Source organism: Enhydra lutris, unplaced genomic scaffold (genome assembly GCF_002288905.1).
Source record: "Enhydra lutris kenyoni isolate GAN:26980312 unplaced genomic scaffold, ASM228890v2 scaffoldscaffold10, whole genome shotgun sequence".
In the NCBI taxonomy this organism is placed as follows: domain Eukaryota; kingdom Metazoa; phylum Chordata; class Mammalia; order Carnivora; family Mustelidae; genus Enhydra; species Enhydra lutris.
The window spans coordinates 3,064,172-3,091,435 of NW_019154094.1; the positions used below are offsets into that span (position 1 = coordinate 3,064,172).

Here is a 27,264-nt window from a genome sequence, read left to right on the forward strand (position 1 = left end):
CCCCCCCCCCCCGCCGCGTCTCTGTCTCCCGGGCCGGCGCGCGCGGCTCCCGTCACTTGAACGCGCGGCGGTGGCGGCGGTGGCGGCGGCGGCGGCGGCAGCGGTGGCGGCGGGAAGATGGCGGAGTCCGGTGGCGGCGGTGGCGCTGGTGGCGGCGGCTTCGGCACGGGCCCAGGCCCCGAGCGCCCGAGCAGGTGAGACCCGTCCGCAGGGTGGGCCGGCACCTGCCCCGGGGCCAGGGTGACGTGTGGGGAGTCCTGGGGGTCGTGAGTACTGAGGAGCCATCTGGGCCGGCTCGAGGGTCTTTACGGGGGATTGCGGGCTTTAGGGGGTCATGGAGTACTGGGGGGACCGAGGGCTGCTGAGGGGCAGCTGAAGGCGGGCTGGGGACCCCAGGACCTCGAGGTATCTGCATGCGGCCCTAGGGGTCCGAGGAGGCATTGAGGAGCATGGAAGTCTGAAGGGAAAGCCATGGACTCCTGACTGATGGGACCATAGGGGAACTGGGGATGCCAAGGGACCTGGGAGGCAGAGAGGCCCTGAGGAGGGGGCCATGGGCTGTCTTGAGCTTGTTGAGGCTGTCTTGGGGACTCTAAAGGAGGGGATTGATGGAAACTTGAGGGGCTGAGGCCTAAGGCTTCCTGGAGGGTGCTGTAGGACCCTGCCCTGAAGTGTCTAAAGGTGGTCCTGTGGGCATGCAGAGGGGTTCTGTGGAAGGCTGGAGGTAGGGCCTCAAGTGAATCTGAGGGCCTGAAAGAGGCCTAAAGGGCCTAGGAAAACCTGAAAGGGGAGGCTGAGGTCGCCGCCCAGGGGTCCCAATGAGTCCTTTTGGTCAGGGAAGGGTCTGGACTTCCCAGGGGTCCTAAGTGCCTAGGGTGGGTCTTGGAGAGCATGTGGTTGATGAGAAAACCCTGAAAATCTAAGGAGAGTCTATCCTTGGTGCTCCTGTCTCCCATCCCCATGGGGTTCAAGCTAAAGGACTTGAAGCAAGGTCTTGCCCACAGACCAAGGGGGCAGAATTCAACTCCCTTTGGTCAAAGGGAAGCTCCCTTATCCTTTGCCCAAGTCCGGAGACGGGTTGCTTGAACCCCAGAATTGGTGTAAAAATTGAAGGTGTTGATATGCATTGTTATGGCTTTTCAGAGGGGAGGAACATCTCCCTTAGGTAGCACAATCTCCTTCTTCTCACAGGGCCAGCATGGCCCAAATCCTCCCATCCTGGCCTCCCAGGAAAGCCTGCCACCCTCGATCGGCCAAGGAGGAAATCTGGGCTCTTCCTTGAAGGTGAGCTTATGGGAACAAATAATTCCAGTGTGAAAAGCGATGAAGTTTACTACTTTTGTGCTGTGGAGGCAGTTCTCATTGTGGAGACTTGGGCTGGTGCAGACCTGAGAGACCTGATGGCTTGAGGCATGAGTTGGGCTTTAGAGGCCTACAGTGGGGAGTAAGGAGAGATCAGAAGATTTTAAGACATTCAGGGGGTAGAGTTGGCAGGGCTTGCTGACCAGGCCTGAGGTGACATGTAATGAACAGATAGAAGGGGACAGCTAACCCCAGGTCCCTACCTTGGGCCCTGGGATGGGATAGTCTGGGGGCAACAGCAGGGTATAACTTATTACATACCATATGATTCACTCATTTTAGCTGAGCAGTTGATAGAGTTTTAATTAATTTATGGCATTATGTACCCTTTAAAAACAATCCAGTTTTTTGAGAAGGTTTCCATCACCCCAAAGAGTTCCCTCAAGCCCCTTGCAGTCAACCTCCAGCCTCAGACACACCCTGATCTGCTTTTGCTCCCTAGTTTTGCCTTTTTAGAAATTTTATATGCCGGCAACCCTACAATATGTGGGTTCTTATGTCTGGCTTCTTTCCCTTAACTGAATGGTTTTGGAAGTGCATCTATGTTGTCACAAGTATCAGAAGTGTGTTCTTTTTCATTGCTGCAGAGTATTCCATTGTACGGGTGGACAGTTTGCTCATTCATTTACTGGTTAGTGGACATTTGGGTTTCCATTTTGACAATTACAAATAAAGTCCCTGTGAACATCCAGATATGCATTTTTTTATTCTCTTGGGTAAATACGTAGGAGTGGACTGACTGGGTCCTATGGTAGATTAGGTTTAGCTTTTTAAGAAACTGCCACGCTGTTTTCCAGAGTGACTGTACTATTTGGACTTCTACCAGCAAATGTACAGGAGTTCCAGTTGCACTGCGTTCTCATCTACACTTGATGTAGCCAGTCTTTAATTTTAGCCATTTTAAGTATATACTGGTATCTTATTTTGGTTTCAGTTTCTATCTCCCTAATAAGTAATGACGTTAGACACTTTTTCATGGGCTCATTGTGTATTCATATCTTTGGTAAAGTGTCTTTTCGAAGCTTTTGCCCATTTTCTAATTGAGTTGTCTTCTTATTATTGACTTTTAAGAATTCTTTATATATTCTGGCTACAAGTCCTTTATCAGATATATGATTCGCAAACATTTTCTCCCAGTCTGTGGCACATCTTTCATTCATTCATTCATTCATTCATTCATTTTCTTTCTTTTTTTTTTTAAGATTTTATTTATTTTTTTGTGAGAGAGACAGAGAATGAGAGAGGGAGAGAGAGAGCATGAGAAGGGGGAGGGTCAGAGGGAGAAGCAGGGAGCCCGATGTGGGACTCGATCCCAGGACTCCAGGATCATGACCTGAGCCGAAGGCAGTTGCTCAACCAACGGAGCCACCCAGGTGCCCCTCATTCATTTTCACTCATTTTCTCAGTGATATCTTTCACAGGGCAAAATTTTGTCATTTTGATGAAGGGCAAGTTTATCAGTGTTCTTCCCTTATGAATTATACTTTTAGTGTCATATCTAAGAAATAGTTTCTTTTTTTTAATTTTATTTTAAGCAGGCTCTGTGCCTGGCATGGAGCCCAGCATGGGGCTTGAACTCATGACCCTGAGATCAAGACCTGCGCTGAGATCAAAGTTGGATGCCTAACTGACTGAGCCACCCAGGCATCCCCTAAGAAATCTTTTCTAAATGGAGGCACTTTAAAAAGATATATTTTATTTATTTATTTATTTATTTATTTATTTTTAAGATTTTATTTATTTGACAGACAGAGATCACAAGTAGGCAGAGAGGCTGGCAGAGAGAGAAGAAGGGAAGCAGGCTCCCTGCTGAGCAAAGAGCTCAATGCGGGGCTCGATCCCAGGACCCTGGGATCATGACCTGAGCCAAAGGCAGACACTTACTTAACCAACCGAGCCACCCAGGTGACCTGGAGGCACTTTTTAAAAAGACATTTCCCCCACTTCTGAGATTCTCATTTGCCCCCCTCCATCCATCCTAGTGAAAAATTACAGTTGTCTGGAGCAACTGATAGGAGAGGGGCTCTTATCCCTGTGGTGCTTGAGTGGGGCGAAGGGCAAGAATCCCTTAAATGGTGAGAATGGATCATGTGGGAAGAGGAGCAGGTTCTTTTGTTGTTGTTGTTTGTTTGTTTTTTAAGATTTTATTTATTTATTTGAAAGAGAGAACACAAGAAGGCAGAGAGGCAGGCAGAGAGAGAGGGGGAAGCAGGCTCCCCACTGAGCAGAGAGCCCAATGTGGGCTTTGATCCCAGGACCCCGAGACCATGACCTGAGCTGAAGGCAGACGCTCAACCCACTGAGCCACCAAGGCACCCCAAGAGGATCAGGTTTTGAGGGGGATTGTGGCACACAATATTTTGCCAAGGATCCCTTGAGATATAGAGGCCCTTGTAACGTTCTTTGATTCCTTCCTTCATTTATTCCAGAGGGGCCAGCAAGTCCTGGTGTATCACTTGCCCATGCCTCATTCCTCTTCACCCTTCCACACTCCCGGGTCATGGCGTCTCAGAGCCATCTGCCTGACCACCGAGATCAGTTACCTCCCAGAATGCTTTTTCCTGGTCACCTTGGATTGTTTGGTAAAATTTATATAGCATAAAACTCACCTACTAAAACTGAACAATTCTGTGACATTTAGTATGTTCACGATGTTGAGCAACTATCCCATCTGTCTAGTTCCAGAACATTTCCACCACTCCAAAAGAAAATTCTGTACCTATTGGCAATCATTCCCCATTCCTCCTACCCCAGTGCCCTACAACCATTCATCTCATTTCTGTCTCCATAAATGTACCTGTTTCATAAATGGAATCATATAATGTGTGACCTTCTATGTCTGGCTTCTTCACTTTGTATGTTTTCAGGGTTCACCCACACTGGAGTGCTCATCAGTACTCCATTCCTCTTTAGGACTGTGTGATACCTCACTGTGTGGACAGACCACATTTTGTTTAACCGTTTGACCAGCAGATGGACATTTAGGTTGGCTATTTGGATAGTGCTCCTGTGACCACACATGTTCCAGTTTTTGTCGGAACACTTTTTTTTTTTTTAAGATTTTATTTATTTATTTGACAGAGAGAGAAAACACAAGCTGGGGGAGTGGGAGAGGGAGAAGCAGGCTCCCTGCTGAGCAGAAAGCCCGATGCAGGGCTCAATCCCAGGACCCTGAGATCATGACCTGAGCCAAAGGCAGAGGCTTAACCCACTGAGCCACCCGGGCGCCCCTTTTGTCGAACACTTGTGTTCAGTTCCTTGGGGTGTGTATCAGGAGTGGAGTCACTGGGTCATATGGCTGTTGTGTGTCCTTGATCATGCTATCTCAACCCAGTGCTCCTTGGTGTGTTTATTAGTGGAAATGCTAATCTGCCTCATGCTGTCGTGTGCCTGGAGCAAGGGTTGCACAGACGAAGTAAATGTTCAAGAAATATGGCTGGTGGTGGGGAGGGAGAGAGAAAGGGATAGATGAAAGGGGTGTGGAAAAGCTCTCTAGGGCTTGCAGTCTGGTGGGTAGGATGTCCCTTCTATGGGATTGGGTCAGTCCTTCGCCTTTTCAGGGAGACTTGGGGGGTTGCCGAAGACTGGGGGAGGCTGGCCTTGTCCATGAGGTTGGTTTTGCAGTCTGCCAGGAAGCGCGTGCATCTGCCTTTTTGTCCCATGAAGGGCTTTGTCATTTGGCCAGGGATGGGGGCGGTTCCTGTCTTCCCCTTGGCCTTTCCAACGGTCCCACAACTCAAGAAACTGTCCTCAGGAGGGACTGAGTTCCTCCATCCCCCACCGCCCCCAGCGTTATATAACTTGTTTGTTCCAACTTCACTTTTCTGCAACCAAGGGGGAAAAAAAGAAAGAGAAAAGCTTATTCTCCTTCCTTCCCATCTCGAGGGATCAACAAAAAACTCGTTGCCTAGTAGAGATGGTTGTTAATAACCAGGCCGAAGCTCCGGGATGGTGGGAGTGTGGCTGTCTCAGCCGAGGGCTTGCAGAGGGGAGGCGGGGTCCTAGCTGTAGGCTCACTCACCAGAAAGACACTTGTTCTCTAGTGGCCCCCCGCCTCCCACCCAGCTCCACCTCAGGCCTTCCACAAGGGTCCAGGCTCAGGAGGGAAGACAAGTTTATGGCCACGTTGGGGGGTGAGTGGGGGGCGGGGGGAAATGGAGGAACTCTCCTGGGAGTTGGACGTCTCCAGCTAAATTCCGTCACTGTGAGGTACCTGGCTGGCTGAGTTCCGGAAGGACCTTCTTGCCACAGAGGCTTTTCAGATGTTGGGTTGTTGGCATTCTCACTCCTCAGCCCATCTTCCGGAAACGTGTCTGGAGGGGGCACAGTCTCACTGACTCATGCGGCTCCCGGGGGCTGAGACAAAGGCATCGGGTGAGCGATGTGCTTGCCACAGGTGTTTTCATGGGCGGTTAGGGCCCACAGTGTGAGTGGGTTCGGCACAGTTCAGCGAGGCATCTATCTGCTTCTGGCTTGGTGACCTTTGCTTGTTTAAACTTTCTTAACAAGCCCTCTCTGGCAGTGTTCTAGATTGTCGCCCCTCAGCCCCTCAGCCCTGGAAGAGTCCAGTTCCCCAAACCTTGTGTGAAAGATTGAGGGACCTTTTGGCCTTCTGAGAAGGTTCTTGTTCCTTTGGCTTTGTCCTCTTTTCAGCCAGGAGGGAGGTATAGGGATTTGACCCTGCAGAGATGGGGCCTCAGCTCATCCTCTTGAGAATTCTGGGAGATTTGGTGGTAGCAGGTGCCTTATCAGACCCACCTGTGTCTGGCCCCTCCTCTGGCGAGCAGGGCCGCCCCACATACTCACTGAGCACCTTGGGCATGTCTGCAACTCTCTGCACCTCAGACTGCTCATCTGGGAAGTGGGACCACAGGCCCTCTGGGCAGGGTAGCTGGGATAAAGGAAGCTGGGGCCAGGGTGTAAATGTTAATGCAGAAGTGGCCGAGTTAGCCGGCAGTCCTGTGTGCCGCGCCCGCGTGGGGCCTGACGGGGCTGCAGGCTGTTGTTGGCAGGTGTTGCCTGCGAGTCGGTGTGGCAGGTGGGGAGAGAGAGAAAGTTGGTGTGTGAGTCCATTCTGGCTGTGGAATACCCAAGACAAGGGGGCGTATAAACAACAGAAACATGTTTCTCAAAGTTCTGGAGGCTAGGAATTCCGAGATTGAGGCACCGGCAGGTTTGGTGTCTGGTGAAGCCACTTTCCGGTTCAGAGATTTCTATTTCTTTAGTGTATCCTCACCTGGTTGAAGAGGTAAGGGGGCACTCTGCGAGTTCCCCCCACCTTTTTAAAAAGATTTTAAAGATTCTTTTTTTTTTTTTGTAATCTCTACACTCAATGTGGGGCTCGAGCTTATAAGCCTGAGATTAAGAGTCACATTCTCGGGGCACCTGGGTGGCTCAGCCATTAAGCATCTGCCTTTGGCTCAGGTCATGATCCCAGGGTCCTGGGGTCAAGTCCCGCATCGGGCTCCCTGCTCCTTGGGAAGCCTGCTTCTCCCTTTCCCACTCCCCTCGCTTGTGTTCCCTCTCTCTCTGTGTCTTTCTCTGTCAAATTAAAAAAAAAAAAAAAAGAGTCACATGCTCTACCAACTGAGCCAGCAGGCACCCTGGGGTCCCTATTATAAGGGCACTGATCCCATTGATGGCTCCACTGTCATGACCCAATCACTCCCAAAGCACCCCCTTGGCCATCTTAATACCATCACTTTGGGGGTTCGATTTTAACATGTGAATTTCATGCAGTTGGGAGGATGGTGGCTCCATTACTGGGTGGTCATGAGAGAGGGTCAGTGGCAGGGGCGGGAGGAGAATGGAACATTCCGGTCCAGGCTGCTTCTGCAACGGATGGCTCCGTGCAGGCCTGGCACCTGGCAGCAGTGCAGAGCGCAGCTCTGTGGGTCTCTGCAGAGTATTGGGATGGGGGCAGCTGAGTCTGAGGCAGGCTGTGGGGAGCGCTGGGCTGGAGGTGCTAGAGGGCCAGGCCAGGAAGCTCAGCTCCTCCTCAGGGAGAGAGGCGCCCCTTTCCTCACCTCGCCAGCAGGGCCCTGTGAGCTCATGATGTGCAGTTGCTCTGCAGACTGCTCACTTCGCCCCGATTGTGGAGCATTTGTCTCACAGCTGGACCGCTTCCACCTGGTAGCTGCGACTCCCCTGGGGGACGGCCTTCTTGTCGTCGGCCATTGGGGTGGAAAGGTTTTATTAGCCTCTGCTATCATAGTGCCATCTCCAGGGAGCCCGCGCCGTGTGTCATCCCGCTTTTCTTCACGCCAGTTATTTTTTATTGCTGATCCGCATGGGAGGGCTTAGTGAGACCAGGTCGGAGGTTTGTGCTCGCATACCCCCACCGCCCCAGACGCTTTAAAAGTGGGGCTTTCTCTGCATTCCTGCCCTTTGGTCTTAGGGCATGTTGCAGACTTGGACTTGAAGGCCCCAGAGAAGGGTGGGAGGACTAAGGGGACGGGGAGGAAGGACCCAGATAGAAACAATTCACCAACGGAAGTGACTTCTGGCATCCCTGGCTCCTTTCTCTTGTGGTCAGGACTCATTTGACACCTTTCTCTTCCTCTGGTGATCATCGCATGGTTCCTGTATGCCTGCTGCTGTGCTTGGTGCTGGGCATGTGGGCCCCCAGGACAGTCAGGCCTTGCCCACGTGGGGCATGCCAGAAGGGTTAGCAAGACAGCTGTGCAGTCATTTCTCCTTGCTTGCCATAAATGATCCTGAGGCCAAGTGGGAGGTTCCTACCTCTTCTGGGAGGTTCTGAGAGCCTCCTCATGAATGAGGTTGAACTGAGTCTGAGGTTTCGTGTCATCAGCTGGGGGGGAAGTGGGTCATGGGAAGTAGATTATTTCCTGGGTATAGGCAAGTGGCATGTGTAGGTACTGAAGGAGGAGCAGCCTGGCTTTTCAGAGGTCATGAGGGCAAAGAGGAGCTGGAAGAGGTGGGAAGGAGGAGGCTGGGAGCTGGAGTAGGGGGTGTAAAATTTGAATGGGGGCAGGGACCTGGGTCAGATTGTGTTTGGGAAGAATCCCTCTTTCAAGAGACAAGGGGGCCCAGGCCTAGGTGGGAGTTGTAGAGATGGTAAGATAGGCATGGGTTTTGGGGAAAATTCAAAACTGAACTCATGCCATGTGCTGATCACCGGTGGAAGCCAGGCCCAGGGTCACTGGCTTTCAGGTTTCCTCCAGGGACGGAGGAGTGAGTGCTGGGGAAGAACTCATCCAGCAGGGAGGCAGGCAGGAGGTAGGATGAGGCCCCACTTGCCTGCGGCTGTGTTGCCTATGAGCACCCAGCAGAGATGGGAGGCAGAGCTGGACATCCGGCCTGGAAGGCTTGAGGGCTTGTCTCTACTCTGGAAAGCCCTCGTGCCTCTCCTTGCTCAAAGGCCTCGGGTCTTCCAGCGAGCAGCTCCTGGTCCCCGGAACATCCCTTCTCCTGAGAAGAGGCTTTGGCCTAGCCTGAGCCAGCCTGGGAGGTCTCCCCAGTTTCAGTTTTGCTGCCCTGCTCTGAGCTTTGCCTGGAGAGCACTCACCACACTACTATCTCCTCCCCTCACCTGCTGGCGCATCATGCTGGTTCCACTTTTGAGCCACATCCCTGTCTGGTCCCTTCTTCCATCTCTTCCTCATCCCTGCTCTGAGCCACCATTGGCCCTTGCCCTCTAACTGCTGCCTGCCCCACACTCTGGCCAGTGAGCGGGTCCTTCGCAAGATAGGTATCAGACCGCATCGCTCTGCCTGCCACCTGCCGGGGACGGGGTGGTTCTTCACTCTCAGAACAAATTTTACTTCTCCATGTGACCCCCGCTCCCACCCTCATAGTGAGACCCTGCCCACCCGTGGGGCCCTCCGTGTTTCCACAGCCCTGCTGTTCTCCCAGCAGCACTCCTTCGGCACCACTCCTGGACGTCTGACCTGGTTCTTCCTTGGCTGGAGTGTCCTCTGTCCCAGTGCTTTGCACAGCTCCACCTTTGCCTCCTCGGGGCCTGGTGGCTCTGTCCACCTGCCTTTCTGCATCCGCTGCCCTGTGCCCACAGTACATTCTGTAGGCTTAGAGACCCACATCCCCTCGAATGTCTGCTCCCTGGGGCAGAGCTTTGCCGTGGTAGCCCTGATTTGCTCCAGCAAATACCCCACACATAGTCTGTGACAGGATTTTGAGGGGACCTGGCCTGACCTAGAGGCTTCTGGAAGAGCCTGCTGCACTCTGCTGGGTGGGGATCCCCCTTTTCCTCACTGTATTTAATGTCATGGTCTGGGTAGAGAAACAGAGGCAGGCATGTTGGCAGTGAATCAGCCCATTAGAAGCCAGTGAGCAGTGCCCTTTTGCGTGTGCTTTGTGTAGTTAATGAACAGGATCTCAGCCCTGTGTGCTGAGGGTGGGAAACGGCCAGCCGCTCTCCCTGTCCAGCTGCCTGCAGTGTGGGGTGGGGGCCTCGGGGTCCCCACTGCCGGCAGAGCCGGTGGTAGCCGCTCCGCAGCTGTGCAGCCGAGCTCTTAACACTTGTTAACCCCGAGTCTCCAGTCTCTTCCTCCTGCCCCCTCCCCTTCCCCATTTCCCTCCAGGGAGGGCTGCTCAGGATTCACAGAACTCGTCCCCCACAGCTAGGAGAGCGCTTCCCCAGCATTCTCGTCTGCGGAGCAGGAGCGGGTGTTGGGGCGCCGCCAGCGCGGTTTCAGAGCCCCGGCCGACCCGGCGAGTGGCTGATTCCTTCGCACACACCACCTCACTGCACACTGAAAATATTGTGATTCGGGAGGAAGTAACCGGCACCTTTGGGGAATCGCAGACCTTTCCTGTGAGGGAAGCAGCTTCCGGAATTGAACAGCTCAGCCTAGAGGAAATCTTGAGGGGCGGACCTTTGGGGTTTTAAAGGCCTCAAGGGGGGTCACCCGAGATCGAGATCGAGGCTGAAGATGTTTTCTGACGCCACAACTGCAGAATTCCACAGGGGTCAGAGACGGATCGGGTGGGAGCGGGCTGGGCCGCATATCCGGAGAGCTGTCCTCTCCATGGGATGTTCGAATTTGAAGCAGCCTGCTGGAGGAAGCGGGAGCAGAGAGACCCGATCTCCAGAATCTACCGAGAGACTGGAGCTGCGAGTAGGGCGGTCTCCCGAGGTGGGGTTGAGGAGGTGGCGCTGTGTCCTGGAGGCGGCAGGCACATGAAGGGGCCCCCCCGAAGCCCCCTGAGGCAGCCCCCACATAGAAAACTGACAGGACTGCGTTTGAAAGTTGTAACTGTGTGCTTGCCTCGGTGAAATCTGGTGGGTCCTGGGACGGTGTCTCTTGCTCTTTTCTCCCCCTCTCTGTCATGCAAGGCGGTGAGGCAGGGCAGTTGGGAGCACGCAAATGTTTACGCTCCACGTGAGTCACTTACGGAAGCAAGATGTGGTGTTTTTCTTGCTGAGGCTGATGGCATCGCACGGCCCTACAGCCCCAGCCTTGGGCTTGCTTCCAGCATTTTAGCATTTAGAGTTGCTGAACTTTCGCAGTGGGGGACACGGGGAGCTTGCTGACCTTTCGTGGGGAGCCAGCTGTCTTGTCACAGGCGGGCAGGACTCAGGCTGGGTACCGCCACTACCCACTTGCTGCAGATCACCCAGCTTGGACTTCCGCCCTGTCCCCCCCGCCCCCCCTCCCATCCCTAGAGTAGAAAGCCTGTGTGCAGCGCAGGGAGAGGCGGCAGCTGGAGAAGCGGTAACTCCCTGGTGGTTTTTTCAGAGGCTCATCTGGGAAGTGGTGGACAGGAGCCCTGGACCAGAGTCTTCTGACATTGAAGGTCCCCTTTGGTTATGAGTGCCAGAAATTCAATTCTCTGCCTTTAGTTAGAAAATAAAAGTTCATTGTTCACATTAAAAAAAAAAAGTTCAGGGAGAGTTCTAGTTTTAGGTACATTGAGATTCAAGGCTGAGATGATTCCCTTGGACTCTGTGACTCCTTTCTCTCGGCTCTGCCTTCCCTCCTGGCTCTGCAAGGTGACCTGGCCTTGCAATCCCAGGGGGAACACTAATCTCCATTCTGGTCCCCCCAGCAAAAGTCCCAGGGAAGGCTCTGATTGGATCACATGGGTCACACCCCGATCCTGTGGCCAGGGATCTGGGAGGCTCTGATTGGTCATGAGTCTCCCTTTTCAGCCCAGTGATGGGGTCTCCTGATTCCTACCCCTGGGGAATAGGAGGTTCCCTGAGGAAAACAGGAGGCCCTTATCAGAAGAGGGGAAGGATGTTGGCACCCCTAAAATGACAGTATTCATGACAGGCCTCTTCCCATGCCTCAGTCTATGCTGCTGTTGGAAGGGCCAGGCTGAGCCATCTCTGTGTCTGCATCTGCCTGTGCCTGGCCCAGCACCACTGGTCATGAGCATGTGCCATTTGGCAGAACTGACTCTTTTGGGCCTCAGCCCCTGTCCTTCCAGGTGAGGTAGCCGGGCTGGACACTGAGATGCTGGAATTTGGCAGTGCTGGAATCTCACTGGGATATTGATCGAGTGGTGCTTTGGGCCACGTAGTCATGCCCCTACTTGCCTGACCTGTAGAGTGAAGGGGTTTTGTGTATTCGAGTGGCTCCATTTCCAAGCCCAGTGCCGTGGAGGTAATGTGAGGGCATGGGTTCTGCCCGGGATAAGCCTTGTGTCAGTGGGTGGGAACAAAATAGTCAAAGCCTCAGCCTGAGCCTGGTTCACTAGCTTGTCCCTGCCCCCGCCTCACGTGGAGGCCCTGGCTGGGCTTTGAGGGGAAAGAGAGGCTGTGGAGAACCCTGACTGGGTCAGGAGGGCAAGCATGGCCATAGGGGAGACCTTCTCCTTTCCGAAGGCTTGGAGGGTAACGTGGCAGAGGTGCATGGAAGAGCTGGCGGACTTGGAAGTGTGGCATAAGGAGGAAGGTTGGGTCGGGGGACAGGAGGAGTCAGCCCTTCAATATGGGGAACAGTATGAACAAAGTGTGGAGGTCAGACATTCTAGAAAAAAATCCTGCTGAGTGCTTCCTGGATTGAGCCCAGAGGATAACATACCCAGTCCCAGAACTTGGACCAGAAAGTTGCATGGAGGGGATGAAGAGAGCAGATCTTTGCAGTGTATATCTTCAGCGAGCAGAGATATGAGTCAGGCTCCAGCCAGCCCATACTGCCACCTGGTAACCATCAACCATCCACCTGGCACCTCACCCATCCATCTACCCACCTTTCCACCCACCTGTCCATCCGTCCATCCATCTATCCCTTCGTCTACTCACCTATCCACTCAGCCATTCAGCCCACCAGTCAGTGGGCATGACAGCTCTGAGCACGTGGTGCCAGGTGCTAGGACACAGCAGGAGATGGAACCTGCCCTGTCCTTCCCTGGTGAGGCTCCTGGTTCAGCCTTGGAGAGCTAGGCTGGAAACGGAGGGTGCACCAGACAGAGCACTGAGAGGAAAGGCAAATAGAGCTGGGCTGGGGCCAGAGAGACACAGCGGCCTGGGTGAGGCTCTTGCAGGGTGACCTGGCAGAGTGGGGTTGTGTCCCTCCCAGTGGCTGCAGGGTTGGTGGGATAGTCTACATCCTTGCCCTGTCTGCATTGAGGAGCCACATCCTGCCCTTCCTGCTGGCCAGCTTTATATGCAGTCATGGCTCAGTGCCCTTGGAGAGTGGTCTCAGCCCAGCTTTGGTCTCCCCATCTATATCACAGAAGTGATATGGGGCCTACCCATCTGAGGCTACAGAAAGGCCGGCACTAGTCAGGGCCTCTTGTGTGCTGTGTGGCCTTGGGTGGGTGCCTGAACCTCTCTGTGCTTCAGTGTCCCCATTTTGATAATAGTGGTATCCTCCTTTCCATATTGCCCACCAGGAGCTGAGCTGGGAGCCACATCTGTACAACCCTGGCCCACAGCCGTGCATGGAGTAGGTGCTCATTCTGCAGGGCAGGGAGGGGTGGAGGTACTGTGAAGGCAGAGAGCTTGCTGCTGGTGAGGGAGGTAGGGTCTGGAAGTCCACTTTTCTTTCTAGGCTTGAGAAATGGCCAGAGTGGGGCAGGTTGGGGATTGGAGGAGTGCTGCCCCTGTGTCTTCCTGTCCATCAGCAGTGGCCAGGTCCCTGTATGCCCTAGGCTTAGTCAGAGGCTGGAGTGATAGCACAGGGCCCAGGCAGGAGGTCACAGCCCAGCTTGTGGGACACTGGGCTGACAGTGGCCCATGAAGAAGGAGGCTGTGGAGGACCACGGGGCACTGAGGTGGGAGAGTGATGGGATTCAACATTATTGGCTTGCGCAGGTGGGAGATGGGCAGTGTCTGCAGAGTTCTGATTGTGACCCAGTGAATATTTGGGGAATGCAAGGCTCCATGTGGTTTGTGCCTGTCATAGAAGAGTGGGACAACCGAGCTGGCAGGGCTTGCCTTGAGTGGAGCTGGCACCTAGACTAGTCCAGGCTCTGTGGACATGGAATCTTGGGCAGGCTTCTGGGTGGGCTCGACGGGGCCTCGTTGTGAGGCTTGTGCTGTGCGGGGACAGACCCCAGCCACTACTCCCAGCCCTGAAGAGTTCACTTCTCGGGACGCCTGGGTGGCTCAGTTGGCTAGGGTCTTGCCCTCAGCTCAGGTCTTAATCTCAGGGTCATGAGTTCAAGCCCCGCGAAGCTTTACTTCTCTCACCATGCTGGGTTCTTGGTCCTTGGGAGGGTTCGGGATGGTTCTTTCAAGGTGGATGGGGGTTCCAGAACCTCTGCCTGCCTGTCTTGATGACTTTTCCACCCTTGGGCTCCCCGGCTGTCACATGGGGGCTCTCTGAGTTGCCAGCCCCCGGGCCCTGCAGGGGGCATGGTTATTTCCTACTGGGAACTCTTTGACACCCCCTCTCTTCTGTCACCCTGTCACTGTTTGGTGAGCCCAGACAGGCAGAAGCCAAGGACGTACATGTAGGGAGATGGCTGCAATGGTGATGCCATGAAGAAGGTGAAGTGAGCAGGTGTGGCCCGGGGCTCTTTGCAGGATCCTGGGAGGGCGTCTCCATAGACAGCGTGTTTCCAGGACGGACTCAGAGGGCTGTGGCCGTGCCCACGCCTCTGGCGCTTGGAGGCAGGTTGGGTGGGAGGGAGCGGATGAGACTCTGCCTCTGTCCATCGGCCTGGTGCACCTGCCCTCCTGGCACAGATCCAGTCACGGGTGCACAGATAAGCTTTGGCTCTGGGCCTCCTGTTGAAAATTATCTCAGAAGATGTGGGGGAAAAAATAGCATGATGAGCAGGAATGAGAAATAAACAACCACTGATGGCATAGAGAGGGCCCAGGCTCGGTGGGGCACCTGGGATCCAGGGGCCCTGGTTGGATTTCTTTTCTCCCTTTCTAGGTCTTTGTCTCCTTCCCCCCCCGGCTGTCTGTCTTCGTCTGTCTGGGTCTCAGTCCCTTGCTCTCTGAGTCTTTGTCCCCCTGGATCTCTGCTAGTGTTTTGGTGTCCTGGCCTGCGGGGCCACTGCAGTGAGGACCTTCATCTGCTGCTGGGCTCCATGCTTGTCCACTCAGAAGCCCTGGTCTTTTGTCTGTTCTCCTGGGAGCCCAGGGATCAAGCCCTTATCAGGAGGGACAGCCCCAGGCATGGGCCTATTGCCCTGCGAGGGGTGAGGAGGGCGGGCCTGCCTCTGGTGAGCAGTCCCAAGAGAAAGCACACTGACGTGAGCATGGGGGCTGCCGGCCAGCCTGAACATTTGAGGGCCCGTGCAAGGTGCCAGAACATGGTGATTCTATCCTTTGGGCTGGGAGCACAGTACCCAGAGCTGTGAAATATTGTGGTAACCGTGGCAACAGTAGCTGGGGGTGTCTGCCTTTGTGGGGCATATGGGACTCCGGCTCAGATGCACTTTTACCCACGGAGCTGCGTGCCTAGGAACCAGCGCCTGGGGCTCAGCAGTCAGCAGGTTGTGGTAGAGTAAGAAGTAGAAGCCAGTGCTGGAGCTGCTTGCGACTGGAGGGGCTGTCCTGGGCCTCAGTTTCCCTGTCTTGGAGTGGGATTCATGAAGTTGCATGTGAAGAACCACGCCTGGCCACATGGCACACGCTCAGTCAGTGGGCCTGCCTTGTTAAGAGTCAGAGGTGGATGGGAGGGAGAAGGCAGAGAAGTTTCCAGTATGGCTGGAGGACAGGGGGTAGGGGGAGGGTGTTGTGTGAAATAGGGCAGAGGGGTGGACCAGCTGGCCGCCAGAGCTTCTCCACCCACCCCGCCTCTGGGTTCTGTCTCCCTCTCTGGGTCTCTATCCCCCTTTTTCTGGTTTTCTGTTTGCGCCCCCCTTTCTCCGGTCTCCCTCCCCGCTTCATTCTGGGTCTCTGTCCCCTCTCTCTCCCGTGAAGTGCAGCATCTTCCCTGCTGATGAAGCCGGGACCCTCGGGTGGAGTGGCTTGGAGCTCCCTGGTACGACTTCGGCCGGGGTGTGAGCCAACCAGCTGTGCTGCACTGCTGTGCTCCATCGAGCCACATGGACAATAAAACCAAAATTGGCTTTGAAAGTGGAAGTGCTCTCCGTTTTGAGGGGAAGTGAGGGAATTTGCATGTCAGAACAGTATGTTAAAGGGGCAATACCGTCAGACTCTGTTCTGGCCCGAGCTTTGGGCTCCATGTGGGGGTGGGAAAGGATTTTACAAAACCCCAAAGAAATGTTTCCATGAAATTCTTTCTTGTTCTTGCCTTGCCTTTTTTTTTTTCTCGACATTCCAATGAAAAGAACTGTTCCGGGGCTTCAGATCTCTCCTGTAGGGTTGGGAAACCAAGCATGGAGACTAGGGCCAGCAGCCAGATGAGGGCAGGAGTTGGGGAGCACCCACCCCACCAGGTGTCGCTTCCAGGGCAGCCCCCACTTCCACTGTGGGGCCCTGTCACTGGGGTACGGGAACCGCAGTTGGTGTGACCCTGCCCTTCCTGTGGCCTCCCCAACTTGGACATCTTCTCTTGGGCTGGGTCCCCCTAAAGCAGACCATCAAACAAAGATTCCAGCCCATGGTGTTTTGGGGGCGACCCCACGAAGGACTGGTGTTTTGGGGGGAAGGAGCCCACACCGGGTGCCAACCAGGAGCTGGAGACAACATGGGCAAAGGGCTTGGCCATCTGAGGACCCCCAGGGGATTGTGGACATCTTGCCATGGGTGGTCCACTCAGGGGTCTTTACCCTACCCGGCCCCACTTTACATTAGCCCTGGTGTAGGGGAAACTCCAAGGGATGCAGTGGCTGTGTCTCCACGTCCAGCACAGGCCTGGACCTGGCCAGGGGTGCCTAATGACAGTGGTAGGGGATGCACTATGGGAGTAGGGGGTCAGGACAGCCTTGAGCCCAGGCCAGGCCTGAGGGGGCACGCATAGCCCCTCAGAGGCCAGATCCAGGCCAAGGGTGCAGCTGGGGCGGCAGTAAGCGGCCTCCAGAGACGTCCTGACCCGGCTGCTGACGCATTGGCTCCGATGACTCAGTGCGGGTGACCGTGGCTCGGGTGGCCGTCTGGAGACTCGGACAGGCTCAGGGCTGCCGCCGCCGCCTTCCTGGGGGCCCGTGGCCCCGCCGCGCCGGCCGCCCCCTGTCTGGGCTGGCCTGAGTAATGGGTCCTTCCCTTAGTCATCGGTCCCAGGCCTCAGCCCTCCCTCCTCCTCCTGCCCACCTCCGCCCAGCCAAGCCTGTCTGTCCTGGGGACTCCAGCCCCTGCTGGCTTCCTTCCTCCTTCCCTGAGCTCCCCAAAGGCTGTGAGGTGTGTGTGGGGTTTTGATGGGGGCTTCAGGGACAACTGTGCCATCTGTGAGATGAGAGGGGAAAAACAACCTCTTGGGTACTGTGAGCCTTGCCAGGGGCATGGGGAGAAGGGCCTGGAGGAGGACGAGGTATGTACAGAAAGGGGCCATTTCCTCCCCACACAGTGTATCTCAGGACTCATACCTTGTAAGCAGCTGTGGAGTGGACTTGGTTGGGGGCTCTGGGTGAGGTATGTCCTAACTCCTGGGTGGGAGCATTTTCATGCTTGGAGTGTGCATGGCCTCTGTGCTCAGCTGAAGGTCAGCCCTTTGTCAGAAGGTACGATAATTCTTTATACCCCTTTGGAAGGTGTTTAGATTGTTTCTCATCTTTGGCCCCCAGAAATGGTATTTGGTGAATATCCTCCTGGATCCATCGTCTTGCATATGTAAGTATCCCTGAGATAAATCTCACCATATTTGCTGGATCAAAGATGTGAGGCTTTAGAATTTTGCTAGCTCTGTTGAACTGCCTTCCTGGGGATTCTTCCACTTCACACTCCCACTGGGAACTGATGTGAGTGTCTATTGCTACATAGCCAATGCTTCTGCTCACCTAGGGGTGAAGCCACTCCCTTGCTAAGTGCATTTCCCTTATTGTGAGCCATGCTGACTCTTAGGTCTCTTCAGTCAGGTGTGCTTCCTTTCCTATGAACCATCAGCCCACATCCTTTGTGTATCTATCTGTGAGATTGTTGGTTTTATATTGATTTTTTGGTGCTCTTTATATATGGAGGACCATGGCAGACATATGTCCAGGGACCAACCGGCTCCAGAATGAAGTTGCCCCTGGTATGAAATCTTTCTTCTGGTGGAAGCATGTGTGTGCATGCCAGTCCCTGGAGCTTAGAGGAAAGCACATAAAGTCTTTTGGCCTTGCCTCATAATCAATCAGAAACTTCTAAGAAAAAAAATGAAGCTAGCTGAAAGCAAAATGGCAAAGACTGGGGTGTGGGGGGGACACATGTACAAAATCTATGAGGCAAGGTGTCCACAGAGAGGACCTGCCATGTGCCAGTGCTCTGTGGGTGGTTCCAGGCTTCAAGTTTCTAAGCACTTGGCACCATTCAGGGGCATGTGGGTGGCTTGTATGGGTGGCGGCGGGATGCAGCCCCTCACTGGGCCATGCCACCTTCTCAGCCCAAAGGGAAGCCAAGGGAAATATCTGCGGCCCCTCATTTACCAGGAGGTGATGGGGACAAGGGGGAATCTCACTGCAGCCCTGCGACATCCGTGCTTCTGCATGCCCCATTGGACAGACAAGAAAGTGAAGATCCAGAGGACTAGGTTATGTGCTGAAGTCACAGAGCTGACAGATGGCAGAGCAGGGGTTGGAATCCTGCCGTCTGCCTCTCACACCAGTAGCCTGATGGAGCAAGGGCTGTGGTGTGGCCCTGGCAGGCTTCCTGGAGGAGTGTGTCTCACTCACTTAGCTGCATCTCCCCACCTTTGCGTCCTAGACCAACCTTGAAACACTCTGCTTAGGGCAAGGCTCTGGATGTCTGGGATTCTGAGGGATCCTGGTTAGGAAGGTGGGATGTTGATGCTATCTAAGTGTCACCTTCTTACACCCCCCAGCCTCTGCAATGTGGAGTGGGGTCTATGGAGAATGGTACTGCCATCCCCAGGGTGCCCACACCTGCTGAGTCCGGTCTGGGTCTTGATGTGGTCCCTGGTTATTCACACGCATGGTGAAGGTTGAGATATGCCTCTTCTCCACTCCCTGGGCCTGCTGGGGAGGCCCTAAGAGGTCGCACCAGCTGTCCCTGGCCTCCAGGCCACTGTGCTTCACAAAGGGGTCAAGTGCCGGCCTTTGGCAGTAGGGCCCTGTGGCACGGGGGAAGGTGGTTCCCGGTGCTGTCTTGGTGTTGGCCGGGCCCCAGGTGGGGTTATAGGGAGAGGGAGGGCTTCTCAGGGTAGGCCTTTGGGGCCAACACCCAGGATGCAGCCAAGCCCTCTGCTCCAAAGGAGAGGCTGGGTGTCCCTGTCTAACAGTGGGGGTGGCAGGGCTGGGGACACCCCAACTTTCTGGCCTCTGCACATTTCTGCTCTAGGCTCCTCTCCCCTCCCCAGCTGTGGGATGCTCAGAGCTGCGATGTGAAGCCTCTTCTGGATGATTTGACCGCTCTGGGTCTCCATTCCCCAGACTGTGCAGCCGGTGAGGGCAAGGCCTCTCCATCTCGTTCACTCTGTGCTCCCACCCATGGGAAAGGGGCAAGGGGCTGACAATGCCAGTGAAGTGAGAGGAGGGCAGGGGGTGGGGGCTCAGACCTGAGCACCTCAAGGGTCGTTAGAGGCTCCTATGGCATGTGGGCTTATCTCAGGCGGTCTGGAGGCCTGTTGGGGGGTTGGTGAGAAGACCCAGTGGAAGCCCTTCTGGAGACATCCCAGTCAGAGCTGTATGCTGCAGGACAGCCCTGACCAGAGGATGGGTGCACTTTGAAGCCCGAGGGTCTGTGAACCAGCGACATTCCCTTTGTGGGTGGATTGTGGGAAACTGGAAGAACAGAGACTTGAATTTCCAGCAGCAGCCGGGTCAGGCACGGCGGTCTGGACATAACAACATGGGAGGGGAACGGGGGCATGTGAGATGGGCATCCCTTCCACCTGCAGGGAGAGGCGGCCAGACCAAACTAGCGACTTGGGCCTTCTGGGCCTCTGTGGCCTTCAGTAGGGCTGTATGCCAAATCTTCTGGGCAAACCCGGGCTCTGGCCACCGGCACCACCGGCGTCCCAGCATTACTGGCCCAGGCGAGCACGGTGCTGAGTTCTGAAGCATGCGCTACAGCGTCCCATGGGTGGGAGGTCTGCCAAGTGCAACCATGTCCCCCTGCCGTGTCCCGTGTCCCCCATGCCATGTCCCATGTCCCCTTCTCCTCCCACACCAGGACCCTGAGTACCTTGCAGGCCTGTGGTCAGCACCCCAGGACCCTGCAGCTCCTCTGGCCCTTGGTTGGTTTGCCCCCCTTTCCTGAGGCTCTTGTGGAGGAGCCACTGAGCTGGTGGTCTACGCAGGGCAGGGACCATCAGCCGGCAGCAGCTGCACTGACTGAGCGCCGACAGTATGCCCTGTGTTTGGCATCAGCTCTTCTGTCCCCAGTATTGTTTTGGGAGCTGCTGGACAGTGAGGGCTGAGGAGCCTTCTTTCTCCTGCTTTCTTGGAAAGACCAGTGCCCACATTCCTGGCCCTCATTTGTGGGCAGGCGTCAGTCCCAGGAATGGGAAAGCAAGTTCCAGAGAGTTGGAGGCCGTGGGGAGAGAGCAGAGTACTTGGCCTTGGCCTGGAGTGGGTGAGGGATGGGCTGGGAGAGTCCTGGTGGGGGTTCTTGACCCCACAGTGGCCTGACCCTAGAGGTGATGGCATTGTTCCCTCCTGTTGTGTTCGGGGGGTGAAGTGATGTAATAGGGCCTCCTAAACCATTCATTCTTTAATATAGTCAACCAGTTTTTCAAGACAAAACAGCAGAGGGGACAGTGGTGCTGGAGGGGAGGGGATGTGGGGGTGAGCAGGGCAAGGGGGGAATAGAAGTCCTCATATACTGTGAGGGGGTGAGGGCCATGGCGGGTGGCCATGGCAGGGTTTTATGCAGACCTGAGAAAGCTCAGATATCCTTTTGTTTAGTCTTATTTATTTAATCTGATGTGAAATTCACATAACATAAAATCTACCATTTTAAAGTGAACAATTCAGTGGCATTTCGTGCATTTACAGTGTTGTGCACACATCATCTCTATCTAGTTCCAGAACATTTCCCTCACCCCCAGACGAGACCCTGTGCCCATTAGCTGTCACTCCCCCACCCGCCTCCCGCAGCCCAGCGACCACGAATCTGCTTTCTGTCTCTGTGGATTTGCTTGTTTGGGACATTTCATATAAAAGGAATCGTACAGTTTATGCCCTCGCGTGACTGGCTTCGTTCACTCAGTGTGATGTTTTTGAGGTTCATTCACATTGTAGCGTGAATCAGCTTCATTCCTTTTTATGACTGAGGACTATTCCGTTGTGTGGATGACCACACTGTGTTTACCCACTTACCCTTCGGTGGACATTTGGGCTGTTTCCACCTCTTCTCTTTTTTTAAAGTTCATTGTTTGTTCTAAGAAGACCTTTGCCTCCTGAACGGTTATTTTGAGGCGCAGCAATCTCTGTTTAACGTGTCTCCATCCCCCCCATTGAACTACCCCGATAGGCAAACCCATCCTCTTAGGGTAGATATTCTTGGTTTTGTGGCTTCCCCACAATTTGCTGAGACTCACCCCCTGCCTGCTTCATTGGCCATGACAGATAGGGAGATCCCACCCACTCTGTCCCATCCTGAGCCTGGGTTCAAATCCTGCTGTGTGGTCTTACAGCTCTGGTCTTACAAGCTACTTATTGTGTCCTTATCCTTGGGAGGTAGGACCAATGGGCTTTTCGCTTCCATTAGACAGTCAAGTAGACCCCAGAGCCAAAGTCTTTGGAAAATGACTTTGTGGTTGTGTGGCTGCCCTCCCCTGGGGTGCTGAGCATAAGGGGCTCATTGGGCAGGTATCCAAGTAGCTGGGCCTCCAAGACGGTTGGCCTCTCTTGGCCTGTGACCACCCCCCGACCCTGGGGACCAGAGCTGCCCTCAAAGCTGTAGGTTCCTCCTCAACAGCCGTGTTGGGGCTCCGTGCCAGCACCTTAATCCCACCCTCACCCCCTGCAGGGGACAGACAAGGGCTTTGCCCTCGGAGGCGGCTTGCTAGGGCATGGGGGGGCAGTGATGTGACACGGATACTTGGTCTATCCACACTATGGAATATTACTTAGCCACAAGAAGGACGACACAACATGGGTGAACCTCGTGACATGCTGAGCAAGAGAAGCCCCATGCGAAAGGCCACACAGTGCCTGACTCCATTTATGCAAAGTGTCCAAAAGAAGCAAATCCAGAGACAGAAGATAGATTGGTGGTTGCGAGGGGCTGGTGGAGGGTCTGGTAGAGGGGGGTGAGGAGAGACTGCTGATGGGGTCTTATTTTGAGGGGATGAAGATTTTCTGGAACTAGCTAGAGGCGGTGGTTGCACAATGTTGGGTATGTACTAAATGTCACTGAATTGTTCACTTTAAAACAATGAATTCATGGGGCGCCTGGGTGGCTCAGTGGGTTAAAGCTTCTGCCTTGGGCTCAGGTCATGATCCCAGGGTCCTGGGATCGATCCCCACATCAGGCTCTCTGCTCAGCAAGGAGCCTGCTTCCTCCTCTCTCTCTCTGCCTGCTTCTCTGCCTACTTGTGATCTCTGTCTGTCAAATAAATAAAAAAAATCTTAAAACAAACAAACAAACTATGAATTCAATGTGATGTGAATCCTAGCTCAATTAAAAACCAAAATGGGCGTTAGAGCCTCCTCAGATCCTAGGAGAAACCCTGGCCCTTTCACAGGTGGCAAATGGAAGCCGGAGAGGTGATGTCCCTTGCCAAGGCCAGTTGCCAGGCAGGTGGCTAATGAGATGGGGACCCCGGTTTTGTGTCTGCTTCTCCAGGGCCAGTTCTGGTGATTTTGCCTGTGCCTGGGGCAGCTTCAGAGCCCAGGTGGACCAGCCCAATGTCACTGGGCAGAGATTAGACAGACCTCAGGCCTCTGAGCTCAGCCCCCACTTCTGCTCTCCTGCAGCATGGCTGACAAAAATGGAGCTCTCAAGTGCACCTTCTCAGCTCCCGGCCATAGCACCAGCCTCCTGCAGGGCCTTGCTGCCCTCCGTGCCCAGGGCCAGCTGCTGGACGTTGTACTCACCATCAACAGAGAGACCTTCCACGCACACAAGGTGGTCCTGGCTGCCTGCAGCGACTACTTCAGGTGAGCCCAGGTCTCGGGGGGCAGGCTGGAGAGTCCCCCCCCCCCAGCTAAGAGGGAGTGACCTCAGCACCAGCCAGGATGGCTGTGAGGGAATGTGGCTGGTGTTGGCCACATATTCAGTAAATCTGAAGCTTTTTCTAGGTTTATAACTTTATCAGACTTTTGGGGGACATGGTGTAGGCAAACGGAACATGCCTGGGGGCTAGAGGTGGCCCCTGGCACCCAATTAGCTGCTTCTGCCCTGGGGGAGTAGCAGGACTTGGCCTTGTTTTCATTCTGTCTTTACTTGACACCTGTGTGTACCAGGCCCTGTGCTTGGCCGTGGGGATCCAACAGAGATAAGACAGACACAAGTCTCTGCCTCCATAGGTTCCTGTACTCAGGCTGAGGAATAGGAAGGACGCCCAGATGGGGGTCCCCATGCATGCCAGGCTGTGTCGTAGTCCCTTCACAACAGGTGAGGCCTTCCTGGGTGTACTGGTCAGTCTGCTGCGAGAGCCCTTTCCTAAAATCCCCTTCCCTGTGCTGGGCTGTGTGGGGGAGTGAGGGCCCCTTAGAGCAGGACTAGGGCCGTTCTCACCAGCTGGGGACTGTCATGGGCTAAGGACAGTCTCCCTCATTTCCTCAGTGACCAGCTGGCCAGTTCCTCCTGCCAGGCTGTGACCCTGCCAGAGAGAACTGGGGTGCTGTCCTAGGGGTGGCTTTCTGACCCTGCTTTGCCAGTGGTGGCTGGGGTGCCCCTTCAGATTGTCTCACAGAGCCCCAGCTTAGGTGCGTTCCGACGGCTGCATGGTCCTCGAGGCTAGGGTGGCAAGGCTGGGACGGCTTGCCTGGTGCGCCCCCCAGCCTCCCGCCCCCCAGGCTCAACAAGGCTGTTCTGGGGAGCCGGAGCAGCCAAGCCATCTGGGGCGCCGTGTCTATTTTTATTCTGGATTTGGGGACGGGTGGGCCGGCCCAGCCAGAAATGCCCTTTAAAGGCTCCTCTGCGCTGGCACTGCAGCCGGCGAGGCCTTAAAAGGCAAAGCTCCCTCCCGTCGCCGTGGCTGCCTCTGCCTTCGATGGGCTGATGGGACTCATGGGGACAAGAAGGGGCAGGGTCCGAGGGGCTGCCCAAGTGCTGCTCCTAGAAGGCTCCATGGTGCCGTTGCTCAGAGTGTTGGGCAGTTGTTAGTTGGCGGCCCCACAGCAGCATCCAGCTCAGCTGTCCCCACTCTGGGACCTGAGCCCAGGCCACGCTGGGTGTGTGACTGGGGGACAGGCATCTGTTGGATGAATGGATGAAGGAGGTTCCTTCTCCTGGGTCGGCCATCACAATATGTGCTCGCCCCATGAGAGGAACCTCTTATGCACTCCCAGAGGGTGTTGGGGTTCTTGCCCCTCTTCCTGATGGGGGCTCCCCCAAAGGCTGGGGGGGTGCTGTGACCCAGGTCCTGTTTCTCACACTGGTGCTCATATCATTAACACCACTTGCCAGAGCAGGACAGAAAGGCTGACAGCTAGTGTCACTCACTCACTGGGGGTGGGGGATGTCTCACAGTGAACTAGGGCTCCTGTAGGCCATTCTCGGAGGGCTTTCCTGTCTGGGCCTCTCTTTAGAGATGACAGTGACCTTGGTGGGGCCTCCTAGTGGGTGCTCTGAGCTGGGGACCCTCACCCCTTCCCCATCTGTGGGTGATGGGACTGAGACTTGGGCTCGGGGTGGTGGAGCCACATGCCCACATGTGTCTGCTGGTGCTGGTGAGGGGCTGGCCTCTGAGAACCATGGTGCCCAGTGTTCTTGGGGTCCCCACCCTCTCCTGAGCCTGCTGTGTGTGTGGTCTTAACAGGACTGGGTGCCAAGGTGGGGCTGGCACTTGCCTCATGGCCAAAATCAACGTTTGGCCTTTTCCTGCCCTCCTGTACCTGCCCCGCCATGAGTGGCCCCCTGGTCCCCTCCCTCTGAGCCAGTGCTCCACACCTCTGGGTAGGCTGGACGTACCCCCACACAGAGGGGCCGAGGGGGGAGCTGCTGTTTGTAGGAAGACACATGGCTTAGGTGGATTAAAAATCCTTCTTTTCTTTTCTACATGTCTTTAATGAGCATCTGGCCTCTTTCCCCTGGTTGGCTGTGCCCTGCTCGTGATGTCCAGGGGCCAGTCTATTCCTGGGTGGCCATGAGGCCCCCCTGGCAACCCCAAACCCACGTGCTGTGTTTCTGAACTTCAGGGCCATGTTCACGGGTGGCATGAGGGAGGCGAGCCAGGACGTCATCGAGCTGAAGGGTGTGTCCGCCCGTGGCCTACGGCACATCATCGACTTTGCCTATAGTGCCGAGGTGACGCTAGACCTGGACTGCGTGCAGGACGTGCTGGGCGCGGCCGTGTTCCTGCAGATGCTGCCCGTGGTGGAGCTGTGCGAGGAGTTCCTTAAGGCCGCCATGAGTGTAGAGACCTGCCTGAACATTGGCCACATGGCCACCACCTTCAGCCTGGCCTCGCTCAAGGAGTCCGTGGATGCCTTCACCTTCCAGCACTTCCTGCAGATCGCGGAGGAGGAGGACTTCCTGCACCTCCCGCTGGAGCGCCTCGTCTTCTTCCTGCAGAGCAATCGGCTGCAGAGCTGTGCGGAGATCGACCTGTTCCGTGCAGCGGTCCGCTGGCTGCAACACGACCCGGTCCGGCGGCCGCGCGCCAGCCACGTGCTCTGCCACATCCGCTTCCCGCTCATGCGCTCGTCGGACCTGGTGGACAGCGTGCAGACGCTGGACATCATGGTGGAGGACGTGCTGTGCCGGCAGTACCTGCTGGAGGCCTTCAACTACCAGGTGCTACCCTTCCGGCAGCACGAGATGCAGTCCCCACGCACGGTTGTGCGCTCCGACGTGCCCTCCCTGGTGGCCTTTGGGGGCACGCCCTACACCGACAGCGACCGCTCTGTGAGCAGCAAGGTGTACCAGCTGCCTGAGCCGGGCGCCCGCCACTTCCGGGAACTCACCGAGATGGAGGTGGGCTGCAGCCACACGTGTGTGGCCGTCCTCGACAACTTTGTGTACGTGGCCGGGGGCCAGCACCTGCAGTACCGCAGCGGCGAGGGCGCGGTGGACGCCTGCTACCGCTACGACCCGCACCGGAACCGCTGGCTGCGCCTTCAGGCCATGCAGGAGAGCCGCATCCAGTTCCAGCTGAACGTGCTTTGCGGCATGGTGTACGCCACGGGTGGCCGCAACCGGGCGGGCAGCCTGGCCTCGGTCGAGCGGTACTGCCCGCGGCGCAACGAGTGGGGCTACGCCTGCTCTCTGAAGCGCCGTACCTGGGGCCACGCGGGTGCCTCGGCAGGGGGCCGCCTCTACATCTCCGGCGGCTACGGCATCTCCGTGGAGGACAAGAAGGCGCTGCACTGCTACGACCCTGCCACCGACCAGTGGGAGTTCAAGGCACCCATGAGCGAGCCCCGCGTGCTCCATGCCATGGTGGGGGCCGGCGGCCGCATCTATGCCCTTGGGGGCCGCATGGACCACGTCGACCGCTGCTTTGATGTGCTGGCGGTGGAGTACTATGTGCCTGAGACAGACCAGTGGACCAGTGTGAGCCCCATGCGGGCCGGCCAGTCGGAGGCTGGCTGCTGCCTGCTGGATAGGAAGATCTATATCGTGGGGGGCTACAACTGGCGCCTCAACAACGTCACGGGCATCGTGCAGGTGTACAACACGGAGACGGATGAGTGGGAGCGCGACCTGCACTTCCCAGAGTCCTTCGCGGGCATCGCTTGTGCCCCTGTCCTGCTGCCCCGGTCAGGGACCAGGAGGTAGCTCCTGGCACCCCGGGAGCTGGGCCAGCCTCAGGCTGTCTCTGTAAGGGGTGTGCTGAGCACACACTGGGGCCGAGAGCCACAGAACCACCCCTGGTCTGTGGCTGATGTGGTGGGGGCTGACGCCTTGGGGCCTGCTGCATTGATAAGGCCCCCTCCTGGGGTCCCTCCTTCTTTCCCGGAGCAGATCCTGGCTTTGTGCCCACTGAGGGAGGCTGCCAGTGATGAGGCTGACGTGTCGTGGCAGCAGAGTCACACCTGAGGAGGTTTCTTTACCTGCCCCATGACCCCGCTCATGGAGGGAATCGGGGTCTCCTTTGAGATGTGGTTGTGTGGCTTTGCCCCATTTCCCTCCTCTCCCAGCTTGGGGGCCTCAGACATTTGGATATGAGCTCCTTAACGTCGATCCCCAAATCCCTGGTTTGCGCCCTGCCCCCCCTCCCAAGTTTCTTGCACCATCTATTTTTTAAAATAAACGCCACCCCCAAACTCTAACATATGGACCTCCAGGAGCTGGTGAGGTGGCAGGGAAGCACCCAGCTCAGGGTTGACCTCAAGGGTGGG

The 27,264-nt window shown here is 55.8% G+C and overlaps 1 protein-coding gene across 1 annotated transcript; it reads left to right on the forward strand.

Annotated features, from left to right (window-relative positions):
* The first annotated feature begins 141 nt into the window (after positions 1-141).
* LOC111144140 (kelch like family member 26) lies at positions 142-27,264 on the forward strand. Its single transcript, XM_022498298.1, has 3 exons — positions 142-194; positions 22,732-22,914; positions 25,120-27,264. Exons 2-3 carry the CDS (start codon positions 22,733-22,735, stop codon positions 26,699-26,701), a joined length of 1,764 nt encoding a protein of 587 aa, XP_022354006.1. The 5' UTR covers positions 142-194; position 22,732; the 3' UTR covers positions 26,702-27,264.

Excerpts from the sequence above, each read along its gene's own strand:
- LOC111144140 (XM_022498298.1), top strand. The coding sequence starts at position 22,733 with ATGGCTGACAAAAATGGAGCTCTCAAGTGCACCTTCTCAGCTCCCGGC. Across the intron at positions 22,915-25,119 it reads GCCTGCAGCGACTACTTCAG|GGCCATGTTCACGGGTGGCA; the intron begins GTGAGCCCAGGT and ends TCTGAACTTCAG.